This window comes from Mobula hypostoma, chromosome 2, assembly GCF_963921235.1.
Source record: "Mobula hypostoma chromosome 2, sMobHyp1.1, whole genome shotgun sequence".
Lineage (NCBI taxonomy): Eukaryota > Metazoa > Chordata > Chondrichthyes > Myliobatiformes > Myliobatidae > Mobula > Mobula hypostoma.
Genome location: NC_086098.1, coordinates 157,841,392 through 157,862,653, shown reverse-complemented (window position 1 = coordinate 157,862,653; position 21,262 = coordinate 157,841,392). Strand labels below are relative to the sequence as shown.

The following is a 21,262-nucleotide window of genomic DNA, read 5'->3' as shown; positions in this document are numbered from 1 at the left end:
CAGAATTCTCCAGTTCACTCTCACGTGAGAGGTGTGGCCAAGAAAGGATTTAAAATTAAAGATGAGATGCAATTAAGTGACAGCAAGGTTTCTGCAAATGTAGTTGGTGAAATAAGTGTTTTTTCCTGCTAGCAATGCAGTTTTTCCACGGCAATCAATAATTTTACCAATTTTAATTTCACATTTATTTTATAAATTTTATTTACTGAATTTAATTTGAAATTATATCCCTTGATTTTTGACTCAAGCCCCAGATTGGTGGTCCAGGAAGAGAACAAAAAGCTGTCTTTCCTATTAATTAGAAATTTTAAAACATTACTTGAAAAGCAGTTTGCATTAATATGATTTAAAAAATCCAAAATGTATCTAATAGTTTGAAATACTGCAATAATTTAAAATGTTACTTAATTTTTGGAAAATATAGTATTATGTATTTTCATATGCATGATGTGAAATTAGCTGAATTGTATCAATGCAATCTGATGTAAATCAATTCACAGGTAGAGACGATTGAGTTACAGTCTACAAAAACCTTTTCATAGTTTGACCTTCACTGAATGAGAAAAGGTTATTGTTTACCTCCTAAGAAGCTCTGCCTGATGTTGTTAAGAAGTTAATTAAAAGTCTCAGCAGGGAAAATCTGCTTTCTGTATTTGTGCAGGCAAAGTGGTATATAAAAACTCACAAAATGAATAAATGCTACAGTATACATAGTGAAGATTTTCCAAACAACACTTACTATTAAGCTTCAGTATAAGGAAATTATGCAAAATGTTTCTGTTATTATTCTATTACTAAAATATTTATATATATATGTATATACATACATATATATACACATTTCATTAATTTTAATGAAATTATACTTTCAATTATCAAATTAAATGAAGTAATACAATGTAATTATTTAGTACTAAAATATTGAATTCCCAGGTAATTTGCATTCAACAGCTTGAATAGCAGCAAATTGAACTATAAAAGATGACAATCTTGTTTTACACTTATAGAACTTAAAGCTATGATTTTTATCCATTTTTCATAAGTTAAAATTCTTGATCACAGTCTCATTGTTTTAAATGCGTATGAACATTCTAGTCATAATTCATGTCTAGTGATGATGAAGGATAGTGCTAAGTGACCTTTCAACTTCAAAGACTTTTCTCAAATCAGATGCATCAAAACTTGTTACATTAGCAGAAATTGTCCTTAAAATATGGAATATGGAATAATAGGGAGAATGAGCAGAGGGCACAAAGAGCCAGATATAGTTTGAAGAGCGAACTACAGGGGGGAAAGGGCACTGAGAAGCAGTCTACATTTGTTCATGTTGTGGGGACATACTGAGCTAGCCATCTGCACTTCTGAAAACATAGTGAGATACAGCACAGATATACACCCTTTGGCCCATTCTGGCAATCAGCTACCCTTTTACACTGATCCTATGTTAATTTCAGTTTTTCTTTCGACATATTATCATCAACTCCCCTAGATTTTACCACACACACTCGCACTAAGGGAAATTTACAGTGGTCAATTAACTTACTAACCAGCACATCTTGGATAAAGACGTCTTCACTGAAATCTGCTAGATACACCAGCCTCAGCTCTCAGCTCAGAACTTATTATTGCTGGACCCCGAACGCTGCTTTGAATATTGTACTCCATGTCCTCGGTACAATCTGAGCTATCATGATAGCAAGCTGAAAGTACAGTACATGTCAGCAGCCTGAGCTTCCATATAGAACTCAGGTATTGAGTGGTTGTTGATTATGCTGCAATGGAAGCAGCTTCTCTATCATGGTTGTGTCTATGGTTAAAAAAATGTAGGCTCCAAGTTCTGGGTATACTTTGTGCCATGTTGGAACCACGCTCTACAGCATTCCTAAGTAAAAACATAGGTTTTCTCCCTGGGTAGGTTTTCAGATTCACTGCTCTTCTTAGTTTACCTAGCACTGTAGAGATGATCACGGAGTAGGGAAGCATATAAAGCTCATCAGGCTATAGAGACGGGATTGGAACATAGGGCATGAAGTGAGCTGAGCTGGTGATAGGTATAGGTGGGAGCTTAGCATTAGTCAAATGAGCAATCATGTGTGACAGTTAAATGGACAGATAATTGGTTTTCAGAGTTGGGTGTTCTGATGTAAACAGGGAACTAGATAATTCGGAATTATGATCACTAAGACAGTCGATCAGGAACAAGGACTGAATGGAACAGTAACCAGATATTGTCGCCTGTACTACATTGCACCTGCCTAGACTGAAGTGTTTGTGCTCAGTGTCTTGCCACATGCAGATCTTCTATCTCTATTACCCTCAAAAAAAATACGTCATGCTTGCTGAAGTATCTCAGTAGAACTTTGCTGTATCCAGTGGTTTGTAGCTGTTATGTGAAGTAAATCACATAGACCAAAGAGTGGCTCTTGTGATGGCCAGAAACTCAGGATGAGGTCCTGAGGGGTGGGGCAGCACAGCTGTGCAGTACAAGTATTACTGCCTCACAAAGTCAGAAACACAGGTGCAATCCTGACCTTGGGTGCTGTCTGTGTGGAGTTTGCATGTTACCCCTGTGACCACGTTGGTTTCATCCAGGTGTTCCAGTTTCCACCCACATCACAAAGCCATGAAAAATATGGTTAATTGATCAGCTATAAATTGCCCTCCAGTGTAGGTGAGCGAAATCTGGGGAGCGTTCATGGCAGTGTGGTGAGAATAAAATGGAATTAATGTAAAATTAATGGGCTGACAAGTCACCTCAGATTCAGTACATTGAAGCGTCTCTTTTCATGCTGTATCACTCTATGACACTAAGTTGAGTCATCTATTTAGCACCTTTGGCTGAACAAGGTTACAAGTACTTCAGTCATGCTTTTACCACTCACATGCTGGACCTTGCCATTGAGGATGTAAGTGTTCTAGGAGATTCATCCTCCTACTAATTGCTTAATTGTCCACCACCATTCAAAACAATACTTGACAGCATTCATTTTTATTGCATTTTGTATATTAGAAACATGAAACAAAAAAAATTGGCAATTAATTTGCTGTAGCATTATGAAAGGAAGTATTCTTAGTTAATTTAATGTGTAAGACAACCAAAATACAACAGATACTGTAAACCTGAAAATGTTGCAAATACTCAGCAAGTCAGGAAGTACTCACAGCAAGAGTAGCACATTTAAAGGCTTAGATTTTCCTGAGAGATATTACCAATTCCACTGTGGAACTGCTAGCATATTCACAAGTAACTGTAAAGTTTGGCAGTTCAAGGCAAATGTGCTCAGTCCCAAATTTTTAATGAGTTTTCACATGTAATTTCCCAAACACACTGACATTTGGAATTCTCAAAGACTCTGGCAGCAGGGGTGAGACATGGCACAGTTTAATGTTCAGTCCTGACGAGGGGTCTCGGCCCGAAACGTCGACTGTACCTCTTCCTAGAGATGCTGCCTGGCCTGCTGCGTTCACCAGCAATTTTGATGAGTGTTGCTGGCACAGTTTAATAACTGTTTATTTCAATGGAGAGAAATGGTTGTGAGAGGAAAGAGGAAGTTTCTAGTCACTTATGTTTATTTGATTGAAATTAACTACTTATTTTTATGTATTCATAGTGTTTTAGGTACATAGTATATATCTTTATCTTTAAATATTAATAGATTTGTAATTTTATTAGTTTTTTTAAATTATTTAGATTTTTTGTGAATGATGACAATTTCTTCAGGACCTTTGACAGCTTTAGCCTGGGAGAATGGCCTAACCTATTTTCACAGCATCTCTGTGTGATTTTTGATTGGAAGATCTGATGCACTGATTAGTTTGTAGCTGGTCTTTTTGTTCAGGATATTGCTGCCGAAAGTTCATTTCTGGGTAAATGAAGATCTTGTGGGTAGGACAGTGATGAGCATGGGTGGCTTGCTGCTCCCAGGAAATGCAAGGCCATTGTTTCAGATCCATGACCTCTCTTCAAAGTTCATTAAAATTAAAAGGTCATCGACCTGAAATGTTAACATCTATTTTTTCCTCCACAGATGCTGCCTGGCCAACTCAGTGTTTCCAACATTTTCTGTGTTTATTGTGGAATTCTAAACTGTTTGGATAACACTCTGGGCATGATTTTCTCTGGATACTTGAGGAATACCAAAGAACATCTGACATGGACAAGGTGGGGTCTTGTGCCTCCTCTCTAATTTAGCCCATTTTTAGCACAAGACACCACCATGATAAGGAACTAAAGCTACAGTAGAAATATCCACCCTGAGGACTATGAACAATTTGTCTGCTGACACTCATTAAAGAGGCTTCAGACTGCATTGTGGCCAATCACTGCAAGAAGATCAACTGAGTAGCAATATCTAGTTGTCTCTTGCATAATTTATATCCATGCTCAATTAACACTTTATACTTGCCTGCTGAGATTGAGTGGTTTAAGTACCGAGATTTTCTGAGACCTTTGTCGCTCATGGTCTGGCAGAACAATGGAAAGAGGACTGAGTGTGTGGGTAGAACAAGATTAGCTGCAAAAGGACAGATAGGAAGAGGGGTTAAAGCAACAAGCATTTTCATTGAAAATAATACTTCTACATGATCCTTTCATCTACATGAAAGGGCTGGATGGCTTGGAGTTTGTCAAATGTGTTGAAAGCGCTAGATGGCTTGAAGTTTGTCAAGTGTGTTCAGGAAAGTTTTCTACATCAATATATAGAGGTACCAACGAGAGAGGATGCAACACTTGATCTCCTATTAGGGAATCAGACAGGTCAGGTGTCAGAAGTAGGTGTAGGCGAACATTTTGGGTCCAGTGACCATAATGTCACTAGTTTCAAGTTAATTATGGATAAAGATACATCTGGTCCTCGAGTTGAGGTTCTAAATTGGAGAAAGGCCAATTTTGTGGAGATGAGAAAGGATCTAGGAAGACTGGATTGGGATAAGTTGTTTTCTGGCAAGGATGTGTACAGTAAGTGGAAGGCCTTCAAAGGCAAAATTTTGAGAGTGCAGAGTTTGCATGTTCCTGCCAGGATTAAAGGCAAAGTTAACAGGCATAGGGAACCTTGGTTTTCAAGGGATATTAGCGATCTGGTTAAGAAAAAGAGAGAGGTGTATAGCAGGTATAGGCAACTAGGAACAAATGAGGTACTTGAAGAGTATAGAAAATGCAAGAAAATGCTAAAGAAGGAAATCAGGAAGGCAAAAAGGAGACATGAGGTTGCTTTGGCAGATAATGTGAAGGAAAACTCGAAGGGTTTCTACAAGTATATTAAGAGTAAAAGGATAGTAAGGGACAAAATTGGTCCCCTAGAAGATCAGAGTGGTCATCTATGTGTGGAGCCTCAGGAGATGGGGGAGATCTTAAACAGTTTTTTTTCATCAATATTTACTCAGGAAACTGGCAGAGTGTATATGGAAGGAAAGGAAACAAGCAGCAGTGTCATGGAACATATAGAGATTAAAGAGGAGGAGGTGCTTGCTGCCTTACAGCGAATAAAGGTAGATAAATCCCCCAGGTCTGACAGAATATTTCCTCGGACATTGAGAGAGACTAATGTAGAAATTGCAGGGGCCCTGGCAGAAATATTTAAAATCTCCTTAGCCACCAGTGCGGTGCCGGAGGACTGGAGGGTGGCTCATGTTGTTCCGTTGTTTAAAAAAGGCTCTAAAAGTAAACCAGGCAATTACAGACTGGTGAGCCTAACATCAATAGTAGGTAAATTATTGGAAGATATTCTGAGAGATCGGATGTACAAGTATTTGGACAGCCAAGGGCTGATTAAGGATAGTCAGCATGGCTTTGTGTGTGGTAGATCGTGTTTAAGGAATCTTGTAGAGTTTTCTGAGGAGGTTACAAATAAATTAGATGAGGGAAAGGCTGTGGATGTTGTCTACATGGACTTCAGTAAGGCCTTTGACAAGGTCCCACCTGGGAGGTTAGTTCAGAAGGTTCGGACACTAGGTATCCATGGAGAGGTTGTAAACTGGATTCAAAATTGGCTGTGTGGGAGAAGACAGAGAGTGGTAGTGGATAATTGCTTCTCAGACTGAAGGCCTGGGACTAGTGGTGTACCTCAGGGATCTGTGCTGGGACCATTGTTGTTTGTTGTCTGTATCAATGATCTAGATGAAAATGTGGAAAATTGGATCAGCAAGTTTGCTGATGACACTAAGATTGGAGGCATTGTGAATGGCGAGGAAGGCTTTCAAAGCTTGCATAGGGATCTTAGAAAAGTGGGCTAGAAAATGGCAGATGGAATTTAATGCAGACAAGTGTGAGGTGTTGCATTTTGGAAGGACAAATCAAAGTCAAAAATCAAAATCACAGTATATGGTAGGGTACTGAGAAGTGCGGAGGAACAAAGGGATCTGGGAGTTCAGATACATAATTCCCTGAAAGTGGCATCACAGGTGGACAGGGTGGTAAAGAAGGTCTTTGGCATCCTGGCATCACAAATCAAAGTATTGAGTATAGGAGTTGGGATGTTATGGCGAGGTTGTATAAGACATTGCTGAGGCCAAATTTGGAATATTGTCACCTACTATAGGAAGGATATCAGCAAGATTGAAAGTGTGCATAGAAGATTCACTTGGATGTTGCCGGGTCTTCAGGAGTTGAGTTACAGGGAAAGATTGAACAGGTTAGGACTTTATTCCTTGGAGCGTAGAAGAATGAAGGCAGATTTGATAGAGGTTTACAAAATAATGAGGGGTATAGACAGAGTAAATACCAGTAGGCTCTTTCCACTTAGATTAGGAGAGATAAACACGAGAGGACATGGCTTTAGGGTGAAAGGGGAAAAATTTAGGGGGAACATTAGGGGGAACTTCTTCACTCAGAGAGTGGTGGGCGTGTGGAACGAGCTGCTATCTGACATGGTAAATCTGGGCTCACTCTTATGTTTTAAGAACAAATTGGATAGATGCATGGATGGGAGACGTCTGGAGGGTTATGGACTGGGTACGGGTCAGTGGGACTAGTGGAATAAAGTTTCGGCACAGACTAGAAGGGCCAAATGACCTGTTTTCTGTGCTGTAGTGTTCTATGGTTCTATGTCCAGAGACAGTTCAAAAGGAGCGTAGAGGGAAGCAAGGTCATATGGAAAGAAAATTCATACTTGGAATCGTTACACAATGATTGTTTTACTGGGCTAGTGAACCAAAAGTGTGAAACAATGATCACAGATGTGCTTGAATCCCAGCCTATCATCTGGAAATTACATTTATCTGTCTATATAATCTAGAATAAAAAACAAAAACCAGTAATGATCAATATGAAACTGCCAGATTTCCTGAAAAGCCTATCCTACTCATTACTATTTTTTTCGAGATGGAAGAAGGTCATTATGAATATATATTAAGGCAATGGAGAGTACTGGTATACTGGTTAGTCACTGAAATCATGTTAATGTTTGTGAGTCAAATCAATGCATTAATTAAACATTTGAATCAAGAACAAGTTTTTTACCGCCATCTAATTAAGTTCCATTTATTACTATTGATTCGTAAACAGTCTCTCATCAAATTGAACAACCTACTATTCTCCAATACGAGTGGAAAGAAAAAGCTCCAAACGGAAGGGAAGTAGCTACCTGGTATTGTATTTTCCATTTATAGTTCATGGCCACAATGTTGACTGATCTCTTGGATAAGACAAGAATAAATTCAGTATAAATCTGAGCATTAGTATTAAGGCTGATTATATATCTAAAATTCAGCATATAAAGTAAATGATTAAGCACTACTGTTTGGTTACAATATTTTATGAATGAGATCCAATCTTCTAAAATTTAAATAATAATATCTTACATTCAGATTTCATTAGAACTTTCTATATAATTTAAAAGTTCAAAGTACATTTATAATCAAAGTATGTATACCGTATACAACCTTGAGATTAATCTTCTTGCAGGCAGCCACAAAACAAAGAAACACAATAGAACCCATTAAAAGAACTCCACACCACAAACTCCACACGTCAAACTTCTATGTGCAAACAGTAAAAAAGTAAACAAATAACACACAGAACATGAACCACAGAGTCCCCGAATTGGAGTCCACAGCCGCGAAGGCAGTTCAGCACTGTGGCCAGTGAAACCAGTCCAGGAGCCCAATGGTTGTAGCCCACAGCCATGGAGACAGTTCAGCGTCGAGGCAAGTGCCAGCAGTTGCAGGCCAGAGCTGCAGTCAGTTCAGTGCTGAAGTGAGTAAATCTTGCGGAGTAGTGAGCTGAACACGCTTCGCCCTTTGCCCTCAGCCTTAATGCCTTGATCAAATTGTGCAAATAGTAAAAGAAAGTAAATAAAAACACATTGAACATGAAATGCAGAGTCCCTGAAAGTGAATCTGCATCTGTGGAGCCTGTTCAATGCCAAGGCAAATGAAGCCTGTCCAGGGCGAAGGACGATCTAGTTAGTTGGTTCAGTTGGATCATTTAGTTGTTTCAGCTCACTACTCCATGAGGTTTACTCACTTCAGCACTGAACTGAATGCAGCTCTGGCTTGCAACCATCAGCATTTGCCTCAGCAGCGCTGAGGCGATTGAAGCCTGTCCAGGAACCCATGGTTACAGGGCAACAACTACTCCTTAACCTGGCAGTGTGGGACCCAAGACTCCTGCATCTGCTGGCCAGTGGTGGTCACATGAAGAGAGAGAGAGACGAGTCAAACATAGGCAAACAGCACTGAATACCTGTTAATTTTCAGCTCTCATTCTCAACGATTTTAATCTTGCTCAACGCTTTAATTGACACAGAGTAATGGAGCTGACCATGGGTTCATCTTCCACCGTCAGGTCTCAGTGCAGCATCCACCCCCATCTGTATCTGAACTCTCAAGAGTCTGCGTCACCGAATCCCCAAAGACATTGCAAAAGTGCCAGATCATTTAGTTGGTTCAAAAGAACATCCTTAAAATGGATGTTACAAGCTACAGACTCTTCAGAGGTATACAGTGGCATTCAAAAGTTTGGGCACCCCGGTCAAAATTTCTGTTACTGTGAATAGCTAAGCGAGTAAAAGATGACCTGATTTCCAAAAGGCATAAAGCTAAAGATGACACATTTCTTTAATATTTTAAGCAAGATTACTTTTTTATTTCCATCTTTTACGGTTTCAAAATAACAAAAAAGGAAACAGGCCCGAAGCAAAAGTTTGGGCACCCTGCATGGTCAGTACTTAGTAACAAACCCTTTGGCAAGTATCACAGCTTGTAAACACTTTCTGTAGCCAGCTAAGAGTCTTTTAATTCTTGTCTGGGGGATTTTCGCCCAGTCTTGCAAAAGGCTTCTAGTTCTGTGAGATTCTTGGGCTGTCTTGCATGCACTGCTCTTTTGAGGTCTATCCACAGATTTTCAAAAATGTTTAGTCGGGGGACTGTGAGGGCCATGACAATTGAGAGCCATGACAAAATCTTCAGCTTGCGCGTCTTGAGCTAGTCCATTGTGGATTTGAGGTGTGTTTAGGATCATCATCCTGTTGTAGAAGACATTCTCTTTTCATCTTCAGCTTTTTTTTACAGTCGGTGTGATGTTTGCTTCCAGAATTTGCTAGCACTTAATTGAATTCATTCTTCACTCTACCAGTGAAATGTTCCCCGTGCCACTGGCTGCAACACAAGCCCAAAGCATGATTGATCCACCCCCGTGCTTAACAGTTGGAGAGGTGTTCATTTCATGAAATTCTGCAGCCTTTTTTTCTCCAAACATACCTTTGCTCATTACGGCCAAAACGTTCTATTTTAACTTCATCAGTCCGCAGGACTTGTTTCCAAAATGCATCAGGCTTGTTTAGATGTTCCTTTCCAAACTTCTGGCGCTGAATTTTGTGGTGAGGATGCAGGAAAGGTTTTCTTCTGATGACTCTTCCATGAAGGTCATGTTTGTGCGGGTGCCACTGCACAGTAGAACAGTGCACCACCACTCCAGAGTCTGCTAAATCTTCCTGAAGGTCTGTTGCAGTCAAACGGGTGTTCTGATTTGCCTTTCTAGCAATCCTACAAGCAGTTCTCTCGGAACGTTTTCTTGGTCTTCCAGACCTCAACTTGACCTCCACCATTTCTGTTAACTGCTATTTCTTAATTACATTATGAACTGAGGAACTGGCTACCTGAAAATGCTTTGCTATCTTCTTATAGCCTTCTTCTGCTTTGTGGGCATCATTTATTTTAATTTTCAGAGTGCTAGGCAGCGCTTAGAGAAACCCATGGCTGCTGATTGTTGGGACAAGGTTTGAGGAGTCAGGGTATTTATAAAGCTTTGAAATTTGTATCACCTGGCCTTTCCTAAGGATGACTATGAACAAGCCACAGCCCTGATTAAGGTCTGAGACCTTGGTAAAAGTTATCTGAGAGCTCAAATCTCTTGGGGTGCCCAAACTTTTGAATGGCACTCCTTTCCTTTTTTTCCCACTCTAAAATTGTACGAAACAAAAATAATACACTAATCCTGCTTAAAATGTTGAGAAGAATGTTTCATCTTTAACTTTATGACTTTTGGAGGTCAGTTCATCTTCTACTCACTTAACTATTCACAGTAACAGAAATTTTGACCGGGGTGCCCAAACTTTTGCATGCCACCTTATCTGTATCTCTGCTCCATTCCTCCTAAGCTACGTGTAAAACCTCAGTGTCCTCATCGGCCACCTTCTGCCCTTCCCCATGCTCCAACAAAATATGATCTGAACTGTGAACCAAATCACTGAAACAAATACCATTTATAACTTCAGAAGACTTATAAATACAAGAGGAAAAGGGATGTGGCACATGGTGAATAAATGGTGCATGTTTTTCTGCTTTTCAAGATTGTTTGCAACATTCATTAGCATAATCCCTAATAAAATGATTTTGTTGTTATTAGTTTGTGCCATATAAATCCTTTCTTGTGCATACATAAAATACGTCATTACAGTGATATGACATCTGAGCTATGTAAAACCTGCATAAGGCGCACATTCAACAAGCTGTTCAAGCCAAAAGGCGTTAACCCATAAATCTATTCAAACCACTCAGTCAACTGCATTTAGAAGTCATTATTATTGTACATGCAGTAAGAAGAAATTAAGAGGTTAGGTTTGTTTTGCTTGGAGTGGAGAAAGCTATAATAGAAACTTTAAACAAGAAAGATAGGTAAAATGCTTTCCTGTGCCAGAAAAACCAGTAACTAAAGTAGTTGGAAAAAGAACTAGATTACATTCAAAATTGATTAACTCACTGTAGATGTTTTTTAAAAGTCTTCTTTTTCCAAAGAACTAGATGACTTTTTTAAATATCTACAGTGAGTTAATCAGTTTTGAATGTAATGTATGAAAACAAGATGAACAGTTTACAACAACATAGTTCCACATGTCTCAGACATGCATTTTGAAAATGTGATTTTTTTTTGTACATCAGCTGAGATAATGCCAGATAATTATTTCATGATCTTGACCTGAAACCATGCATGCACAGTCAATATTGTGCAATGGATAGTGATTAGGAGCAGCTGTAAGAAATGTTAATATGTTAATGGTTAGTGGGATTTTACACTGCTGTTAAAATGGCTTTCCAAATTCTGGGTGTTTAGGGAGTTGCCGGCCGTAATCATGAAGAAGACTAATTCATTCTAAGTCCATGTACTCTGATATATTACTGCCTTTGTTTTAATAATTTTGCTCAGCAAAGACCTGAAGTCAACCTTGGCTCCTTCCAGTTTATACAAGGTCAATTACTTAAGATCACAAAAAAGTGTATTAATTGGCAGAGGGAAAATTTATTTCATTATACAAGAATTTTATGCCTTGCATTTTAGACGAATTACTAAAACATATTAATAAAACCATAACTCCTTAAATACCACTGATTGGTTAAACAACGGGAATATCAGATGGCTATAAGAGGGATCATTTATAATTAATGTATTTCAACACACCTCATTAGTCTGTGTCCAGCATTTACTGATGGATAATAAGAAGTTTTAAATATCACATTCTTAAATACATTACTATGGTAAAAATGGAGATATTGTCATCCCTTCAGGGGATTTATAACAATAAATTATCATAATTATTGTTCCATGTGAACACCAACAATAAAAGTACACATTTCCCAACTACTCTCATCTAGATCTCTAATATGTCACAAAATGGGTTCCTGAGATGATTGACACTAAATCAAGCAAACCTCATAGTATTTCCTAAAATTACACAATCTGTGGTAATCAATCACCAATTTGGATAAACTAATTTGTGCTTTTGAATCTAAATTATATTATTCCCCTTTAAATAGACAGTTAAGATAATAATTATTTCTTCATCTGGGTACACTGGAAACTTGGCAATTCATGCTACTAAACTATTATATTTTAGTTTGTGTTTATGTTCAAGCAAATTGCAGGTCACATCTTGTATCTGTTGAGTAATAAGTTCCTTGGTTCTGAGACAAAGAGTAAAGATTTCACTAGTTCCTGACTTTAATTCTCAGAAACCATCAATTCCTCTTATATAGAACATAGAATAGTACAGCACGTTACAGGCCTTTCCGCCCACAATGTTGTGCCGATCCTTAAACCCTGTCTCCCATATAACTCACCACCTTAAATTCCTCCATATACCTGTCTAGTAGTTTCTTAAATTTCACTAGTGTATCTGCCTCCACCACCAACTCAGGCAGTGCATTCCATGCACCAACCACTCTCTGAGTTAAAAACCTTCCTCTAATATCCCCCTTGAACTTCCCACCCCTTACCTTAAAGCCTGTCCTCTTGTATTGAGCAGTGGCGCCCTGGGGAAGAGGCGCTGTCTGTCCACTCTATCTGTTCCTCTTAATATCTTATCTATCATGTCTCTATCATGTCTCCTCTCATCCTCCTTCTCTCCAAAGAATAAAGCCCTAGATGCCTTAATCTCTGATCATAATGCATAATGATCATATAAGACCTTCTTTTGCAAAAAGGCAAAAACACAATATTTGAGGCAGTATCCTGAACCTTTCATTGAAGCAGCAGTGGCTGGAAAACCCATGGGAGTCAGAAGTCAGGAAAAGAGTGTGAGGCTTTCATTCGGCAATATCCATCTATCTATGATTAAAAATTTAAAAGATTCAAGATTAGTTTTACAGTATTTGTCAAATGTACATTGAAACATATGGTGAAATGCATTGTTTCTATCAAATCAAATTGGCAAAGATTGTGCTGGGCAGCCCACAAGTGTTGCTATCCTTCTGGCACCGGGATAACTTGCCCGTAACACTAAAGCATGCATTTTCAGAATGTGGAAGGAAACCCACACCATCACGGGGAGAATGTACAATCTCCTTACAGAACTCTGAGCTTACAGCTGTCACTGTAATAGCATTATATTAACTGCTACATACTGTGCTACCCCCTCCCAGAAAGGTAATAACTATTAACACCATAAAATGACAGAGGCATGCAAACATTGACCTTAAGGAAGTTTCTCCTCACAGCTGACCATAAATTGATTGAGTTAAAATGCTAGTGATCTATGAAAACCTCCAGATCCTGAAGGAAGCTTTAAGTATAAAAGAAGATGGGCTGAAATTTGGGGAAGCCGGTAATGTTGACAAATCCACAAGTTCATTTTATTTCCTACAGCTTAACACATCAGTGAAATTAGCAATACAGAAAAGAGGGGCAAACTGTAAAATATGGCATTGATCACAATATGCTGGCTGTACTGACCCTACAGTTTAATAGCTACCTTGATCTTAACTTGTAGAGCAGTCAGATAAGGGTGTGAATCTATAGTTGAGACTACAGAACATTGTAGATCTGTGTAACAACTACCTTAGTTAACTGCCGTCAACAACAGGGTTTCACAACTTTTTTTATACCATGGAGTTTTACCATTAATCGAGGGGTCCATGGACCCTAGGACTCTACAGAAATGTGGATACTTGCAGTGCTCAAGGTAGGACGACAGGTTCTGTGGGGTAAGGTCTTCAGCTACTACCTTTTAAATGCTTCGTCCCTTAAATTTTGTGTAAGTAAATTTTGTGTAATTTCTCCACCACTTGAAATCCCATTCTGTCTTACTACTACATCAGTGGAAGTATCACACATACATAAGAGCTTCCAAATTATGAAATTCCATTGAAGCTCATTATAAACACCTAAAGTGACTCAGTGTACTTTAGAATGACTTACAGCTTCCAGGGTGCCCTGCAGCAGAATCCATATGTTGCAAGTGACAATATGAGTATCCTTTTAAATAACACAGTTGGAGAGCCATCATTATTCTTAAAATCTTGTTGGCTTGTGAGTGACCAATGACAGTTCAGGTTGGAAGAACATCATTAAATTTCACCTAGTAACACTAGAAAAACAGTATCATTTTATGCTATTGTGACATTATTAAATACAGGTCCAATGCCAGAAACAAGTCATCCATACATGCACAGCTCATGTTGGAGAGGTTTTCTGCAGCGAACCAAAATCTACGAATAGTTATTTGCACACTTCACTTCATGCATTATATTTGCATGACCCTGAAATAAACAATGCTGTTTTAACTGATGTGTTACTAAACAATTCTTCAAGATCAATTCATGGATAATTCATGGTGAAAGAGTTGAGAAGCACTTCACTATTTATTCCAGACAAGTTCTTGTAGCTAGATTCTGAATCTTACTGATAGTGTTTGCTAGGTGAAACTCGAGGAGAGATGTTGACACAGAGTGATAAATGTTGCAAGGAAAACCTATTCCTCACCACCCCAGCCGCAGTCATAATTATAGGGTAAAAGGCTCAAAACAGGCAGGTCACACACAGTTGAATATTTTTGGCAATTATATTTCTGCTACTATTACCTTTTCTATAATATGGACAAGTGCTAATATATGAAGCGTTTGCAGGATGTTGACTTCCCTGGTATGACCAGTATTTATTACTTAACCCTAAATATCACTGAGAAAGTGGTGGTGAACCATGTTCTTGAATCACCTCAATCCTTCTGGTGATTGATTCACACTGTAGCCACGGTGATGAAAGAGGGGAATGTTGGGGATGTTGTCAATTAAGCAGGCTACTTTCACAGGATAGTGTGGAGAGCTGCATAGGATTTAAACATGTGGAGTCATCAGCTTATATCTTTCCCATATCACTATCTTATTCAATCCCTTCTATGGTGAAAAGAGTCATTGTTGAAGATTGGATAGACTGAGGAGACTTTCCTGAATAAGTTATGTATCGATGCCCTGAGATATTTAATCTCTAAAACAGGAATCAATCTTCTTCATCTTCTGTGCATCAGAAGATTCCAAAGATTGGAATTTTTTGTCCAGCTTCTTCAGTTTTACCAGGACTCCTTCATTCTGTATTCAGTCAAATACTAACGTCATGTCAAAAGTAATCGCTCTGTCCTCACTTTTGAATTCTGCTTTTTGATCACGCTTGGATCAAAACTATGATTAAATCTGGTGCCCACTAGTCTTGGTAAATCCAAACTAAATATCCAGGGTTTCAAAACTAAACGCTAGAAAGTCAATGACACAATCCATCACTTTGCTCATCATTTTCTGGACAGAACGTAACTAGCAACCTTCCATATTGTTGGGTAGAGGCCAGAGTTGCAATTGTAATGGAAAAGCTTGGCTAGAACTACAGATAGTGCTGGAACACAAGTCTTGAGTGCTATAACTGGTATCTTCTCTTATCCCTTTGCCTTGAATGTGTCCAATGCTCTCGGTCACTTCTTGATATTGGTTTACAAGAGATTAAATTGCAAGATTGTAGTGCAACCTGAAGTAGTGCAAAATAACAACTTAAGTAACTGTAGAAGAATACAAGAATGTTAAGAGCGCAAGAATGTGGCAGCAACCCAGGAAGGGGGTGTGAATGAGTGATTGGTTCAGCAGTCTCATGGTGGGGAGAAAGCTCTTCTTAAGTTCAAACATCCTGGCTATAAAGTTTCTTTAACTACTTCCCAGAAGGTATTAAAAAACAAGGGAATGGCCAGGGTGGCAAGCATCCTTATCGATACCATTATCTCTCCTGAAACAATGCAACCTGAAAATATACTGGATGGAAGGAAGTAATAGGCTTATAATGGACTGGGCTATGGTTACCACTCTGAAGGTTCAGTCAGTAAAGAACCAAGTGGTTACTGTGCCAGGCTGAGATGCAATCTATACAAATAACGAGAATGTTCTTGAAACCTCTCCACCACTATTTATGACAAATGTGACAAGAACACATAGTTTTGACCTGATCTATTAGTTGTGAGATCACTTAGTTTTTATCTATTCCTTATTGCTTTTCTTGTTTAGCTTGCATATAATCTTTTGTTGCAATGTCTCTAAATTAGCACCTCATTCTTAGGTACACCCAAAACTACTATCAACATGCCATTTTATCTCCAGGCTTGATTATACCTGTGAGCCTTCACGGGGTGCAAAATCAATACTGTGGATGCTTGTTTATAATACTTGTTTATTTCTTATATATCACTGTTCTGTCACCTCTGGTAAACTTACCCTGCCAATGGGACAGCTGTGAATGGTCAGACAGATAAAGATGGTAGATTTCCATCCATGAAGAACATTAGTAATCCAGATGTTTTAACAACCTAATAATTTCAGGATCACCAAAAAGGAGACTAACTTTTAAAATCTGTATTCTTTGATCAATGAATGGGATGTATTCCTGGAAATCATTTTGTTTAGTAGGAAGCTGAGAAAGTGCTCAATGGGTGTTTTACTATAATGTATTCATGTGCTCAAAGAGTAGCATACTGTTTGTTACAGCAAAAAATACCTTCAAAACTCAGACACATACTCCGAAGAATCAATGGCAAGAATCTGACACACGTGCATTCATAAATCAATACATTACTGTACTTAATTAAATTTAAATTCAACAGTTGCCATAAACAGGATTTGAACAGTGATTTGTTAGTTCAGGTCTCTGGATTAATAGTACAGTACTTAATTACACAACATAATAGTGGTAATAAATGAAAAGCTCAAAACTGGTCAGGATGTTTTGTGAAACTAAACTATAATTAATCAGTAAACTAATAACAAATAAGGAAGATTGCAGTGAACAACTATAGACACGCAATAATTTAATTTCTCAACAAAATGATAAACAGGAAAATCTTGGGTGCATTTCAGAACTTCTGGCCACTGAAGACCAATTTCAATTGATTTTTCTGAATCATTTTAGTAAACTGTACCTTCTTACTGGTTGTCTTTACATTTGTCTCTACAAATACAAATTAAGTGACTGAATGAAACCCCTCCATTAAGACTGCCAAAGCGATTATGAGGTTTCAATAACCTGTTGCTTCAACTCCTTCGCTTCTTACCGCCATATGTCATAATCTTCAAGGAGCTGTGCTTCCTAGAGCACATAACTGGCATTATGACTAGGTACATTGCAGCCTTTGAGCCTCAACACTAACAACAACAGTTCATTCAGCATCAGATTTAATATTACTGGCATATGTCATTCAATTGGCATTATCACATGTTTAGTTTATGTTTTTAGAATACATTGTAGGTTTTTTCTTGCAAAAAATAATTCTCCTACATCCATTCACATCTATATTTGATACAGCACAGAAACAGACCCTTCAGCCCAACGGGTCCATCCCAGCTAGTGCGATTTACTAGAGTTTGGCACATTGCCTTCTAGACCCTTCCTTTCCATTTACTTGTCCAACTGCATTGTATCTGCTTTAGCCACTTCCTCTGGCAGCTCACTCCACATACATACCACCCTTTGTGTAAAACAGTTACCTCTTAAATTCCTATTTAATCTTTCCCCCTCACCTTGAACCTTTGGCCTGGAGTTCTTGATTCCCCAATCCTGTGAAAATGACGAGTGCACTTAGTCTAACTGTGCACCTTATGATTTTGTACACCTCTAAAAAATCACCCCTCATTCTCTTAATCTCCAAGGAATGAAGTCGTAGCCTATCCAACCTCTCCCTGTAGTTCAGTCCCTCAACTCCTGGCAACATCCTCGTAAATAATTTCTAAAGTTTTTCCAGTTTAATAATATTTCTCCTATAACAAGGTGACCAAAGCTGAACACAATACTTCAACAGTGCTTTATACCCTGAGCCTTGACTGATAACGAACAGAGTGCCAAAGCCTTCTTCACCACACTCTTCACCTGTGACTCCACTTTCAGAGAACCACGTACATGAACTCCAAGATCCCTCTGTTCTACAACACTCCCAAGACCCTGCCCTACCTAGATTTGACTTCCCATATCTTTGCTTAGAATACCTTCATATCTTTACTTATTCTATCATCAGCATCTTTCACTGAGCACTATCCCACTTTGTGACTTAATTTCTTGGGTCCTCCACACCATAGCAGATCTTATCTATTTGTTTTCTCCTTGTCTCACTGCTTTCCCTTCAGCTTAAAACTTGTCTTTTCTCTAGTTAGTTACATTTTATCCTTGTTCTCCGCAGTTGTTGGTTAATTATACTGGGTATTACCATTTTGTTTCTGATTCTAATACAGATTTTCAGCATCCACAGTATTTTGCTTTGATGGACTTCAACCCCAGTGTGTACTTCTCTGCTAACTATATCATCCATTTTTAATAATTATATTAAATTGTTGTTTCAGAGTCGAATGGCTGAAAGTTTGCGTCTGTTTGATTCTATCTGCAACAACAACTGGTTCATCAACACTTCACTTATCCTGTTTCTGAACAAGAAAGATCTCCTTGCAGAAAAGATAAAACGAATTCCATTGATGGTGTGTTTCCCAGAATACAAGGGTCAAAACACATATGAAGAAGCTGCCGTTTACATTCAGCGGCAATTTGAGGACCTGAACCGCAACAAGGAAACTAAAGAAATCTACTCCCACTTTACCTGTGCTACAGACACCAGTAACATTCAGTTTGTTTTTGATGCAGTCACTGATGTGATAATTCAAAATAACTTGAAATATATTGGGCTCTGCTAGACAATTGTCCATCTAATATAGAACAAAATCCATTCAGGATTCGGGAGGTCAAGAATAAAATTAAATAGGAACAGTGCTGGATCTGGCACCAAACAATGGCAAGGAAAATTACCACAGTGACGATAACTGGATGAGGTCTGACTACTGCACTGATTTGCTTAACGAATTCACTAAAATTCTGGTGATTTGCAATCCAGTATCATGAGTTCCAGTATGGAATCATGAGAAACACTGTGATCTCTGAAATAACCTCTCCTTTTTATGTGATGTGACTGAGCTATGGTTTATTTACTCTCTGCCATTCCAGACATCATACATGCAATCTATAAAATCAAAAGCTGAGTTAAATGTATGCAGGTCAAAGATAACTTGTCAACGTAAACAGGCAACAGTCCTTTTCTTCAAGTTCGGTTTAAAAAGGGGGGGGTCATATAATACTTGACTCCTTGTAAATAAGAAATAATTCAACAAAACGTTTTTTAAGGAAAGAAATTAAACATTTAATTTACTTGATATAATTGATGTGTGAAATGTTTCATCCTCCATTTTTGTTCTGAACTGCACACCACTCTTCAAAACAACTGATACTGAGTTTACATCACACTATAATGAAAACGTCTTATCGATCCAGTTCCACAATTCGGTACAGAAATACTACAGGGAAGAGCGAAAAGAACAACATGGAAACTATGGAAACAGCTGTGCTCTGTGGACTTTTTGCTTTTGGGCTAGAAAATAGAGGTAATTAAATACCACTGAGAAGTAAATGAGTAAGTTCTGCTGATCTATAAACTGTATTAACACAGCAGTAACCTGTCTTGACTTGGTGTTTGGGTTTCTGTGATAATGACAACCTTTTCATTACTAAAAAACACATTGTAACTAAAACTGAAATGCCTCTCATACAGCATTGATTTTTCTCTCATTTTTCCATGCAACATTCACATGACAGAAGTATGTAAATACATTAGAAAAATGTAAAGTACACACTAAAATGAAAATCACGTAAACAGTGTCTAGTATATGAATCTTCAGTTAAGGGCTTTGAGACAAATTTTAAACACTGCTCACTTTAAGAAATGAAATAAAGTAAATTATGCTATTAGTGGGAAAATGTGTGATATCCATCATTGTGAAGATTATTTTCTTTAGTAATATTTGTCTCTAAGAACTTAAAAACAGATTTTATTTCTTGATATTAATCATTGTAATATTTGTTTAAAATGTAAAAACAATATCTACACATGAAATAGGTAATTAGAAAAAAAATCATTTTAGGTTAACTACTGTCATCCCTACTTGCAGGGTAAGAAGACAGAACAAAGTACCCACCAATTCAAGAAAATAATCTGCTCGCAGTTTTTCTTTTAGACATCAGTAATAACACAATATAATAGGAACACTGCTTTTCTTTGTGTCGATAAAGCAATGATGCTTCCTACTGACCTGGAATCAAGATCCTCATAAAATTTCAGCAATCTCTGTGGAGAAAGTTTCTCCATCCTACCTCCTGCTGTAAAAATTCAAGAAGACTATAGGCACCCCACAGCTGTGATGTCATCATGCTAGCTTAGCAATCAATCACATCAAATATTCTATGGAAAGGATGCTGGGAGGCATTTTAAATTAGCTTTCAAAGAAGTATAAAGAATGCTGGATATAAAATTAAATATACCAAGATGGTTAAAATAGGGACTAAAATTTCAAAAAAATATAAACATTTTATAAATACAAACCCAATAGAGGTTTATAAAATTATGAATAGCCGAGATAGAATAGACAGTCAAAATCTTTTTCCCAGGGTAGAAATGTCAAATATGATGCATTAAGGGAGATGTTGGGGAGAGGGGGGAGTTTTTTTTGTTACACAGAGAGTGGTAGCTGCCTGGGACAGGTAATTGGGGTAGTGGTGGAAGCAAATATAATAGTGAGATTTAAAAGGCTATTAAATACGATAATATGCAGGGAACGGAGGGATATGGATCATGTGCAGGCAAAAGAGACTTAGTTTAATTTGGCATTATGTTTGGCATAGACACCACAGGCTGAATGGCCTGTTCCTGTTCTGCACTATTTTATGTTCCATAGTCTGCTAAAAATTATGGGCAGAATAGTCATATGTCACTTATGTTACCCAGAAGCAGGATAGATAAGACTTTGCATATACTCTAAGAAGAAAGGTCTCTTCTCCTCTGACTCTATACTGAAGAGTCAGCAAATGAATTCAGGTAAGCTGTGGATTGTTGAAAGATGGGGCTGCAATTAGGGAAATGAAAAAAAGGAGTATTGGAAGGATTTAGGAGAAATGGAACCTTGGGTCTGGAGGATCAGGAGCAATCAGAGGAAGGAG

At 38.1% G+C, this 21,262-nt stretch overlaps 2 protein-coding genes across 4 annotated transcripts in view; one reads left to right on the top strand and one right to left on the bottom strand.

Annotated features, from left to right (window-relative positions):
- Positions 1-19,431, top strand: part of gnaz (guanine nucleotide binding protein (G protein), alpha z polypeptide) — a 304,042-nt gene extending 284,611 nt beyond the window's left edge. For all 3 annotated transcript variants that reach the window (XM_063040924.1, XM_063040921.1, XM_063040922.1), the window contains exon 3: positions 18,568-19,431. In XM_063040924.1, the coding sequence (XP_062896994.1) occupies positions 18,568-18,912 (345 nt within the window). In that variant the 3' untranslated portion in view covers positions 18,913-19,431. The remainder of the gene's footprint in view (positions 1-18,567) is intronic.
- Positions 1-21,262, bottom strand: part of rsph14 (radial spoke head 14 homolog) — a 781,437-nt gene that overhangs the window by 726,373 nt on the left and 33,802 nt on the right. The gene's annotated exons all lie outside the window — the stretch shown is intronic.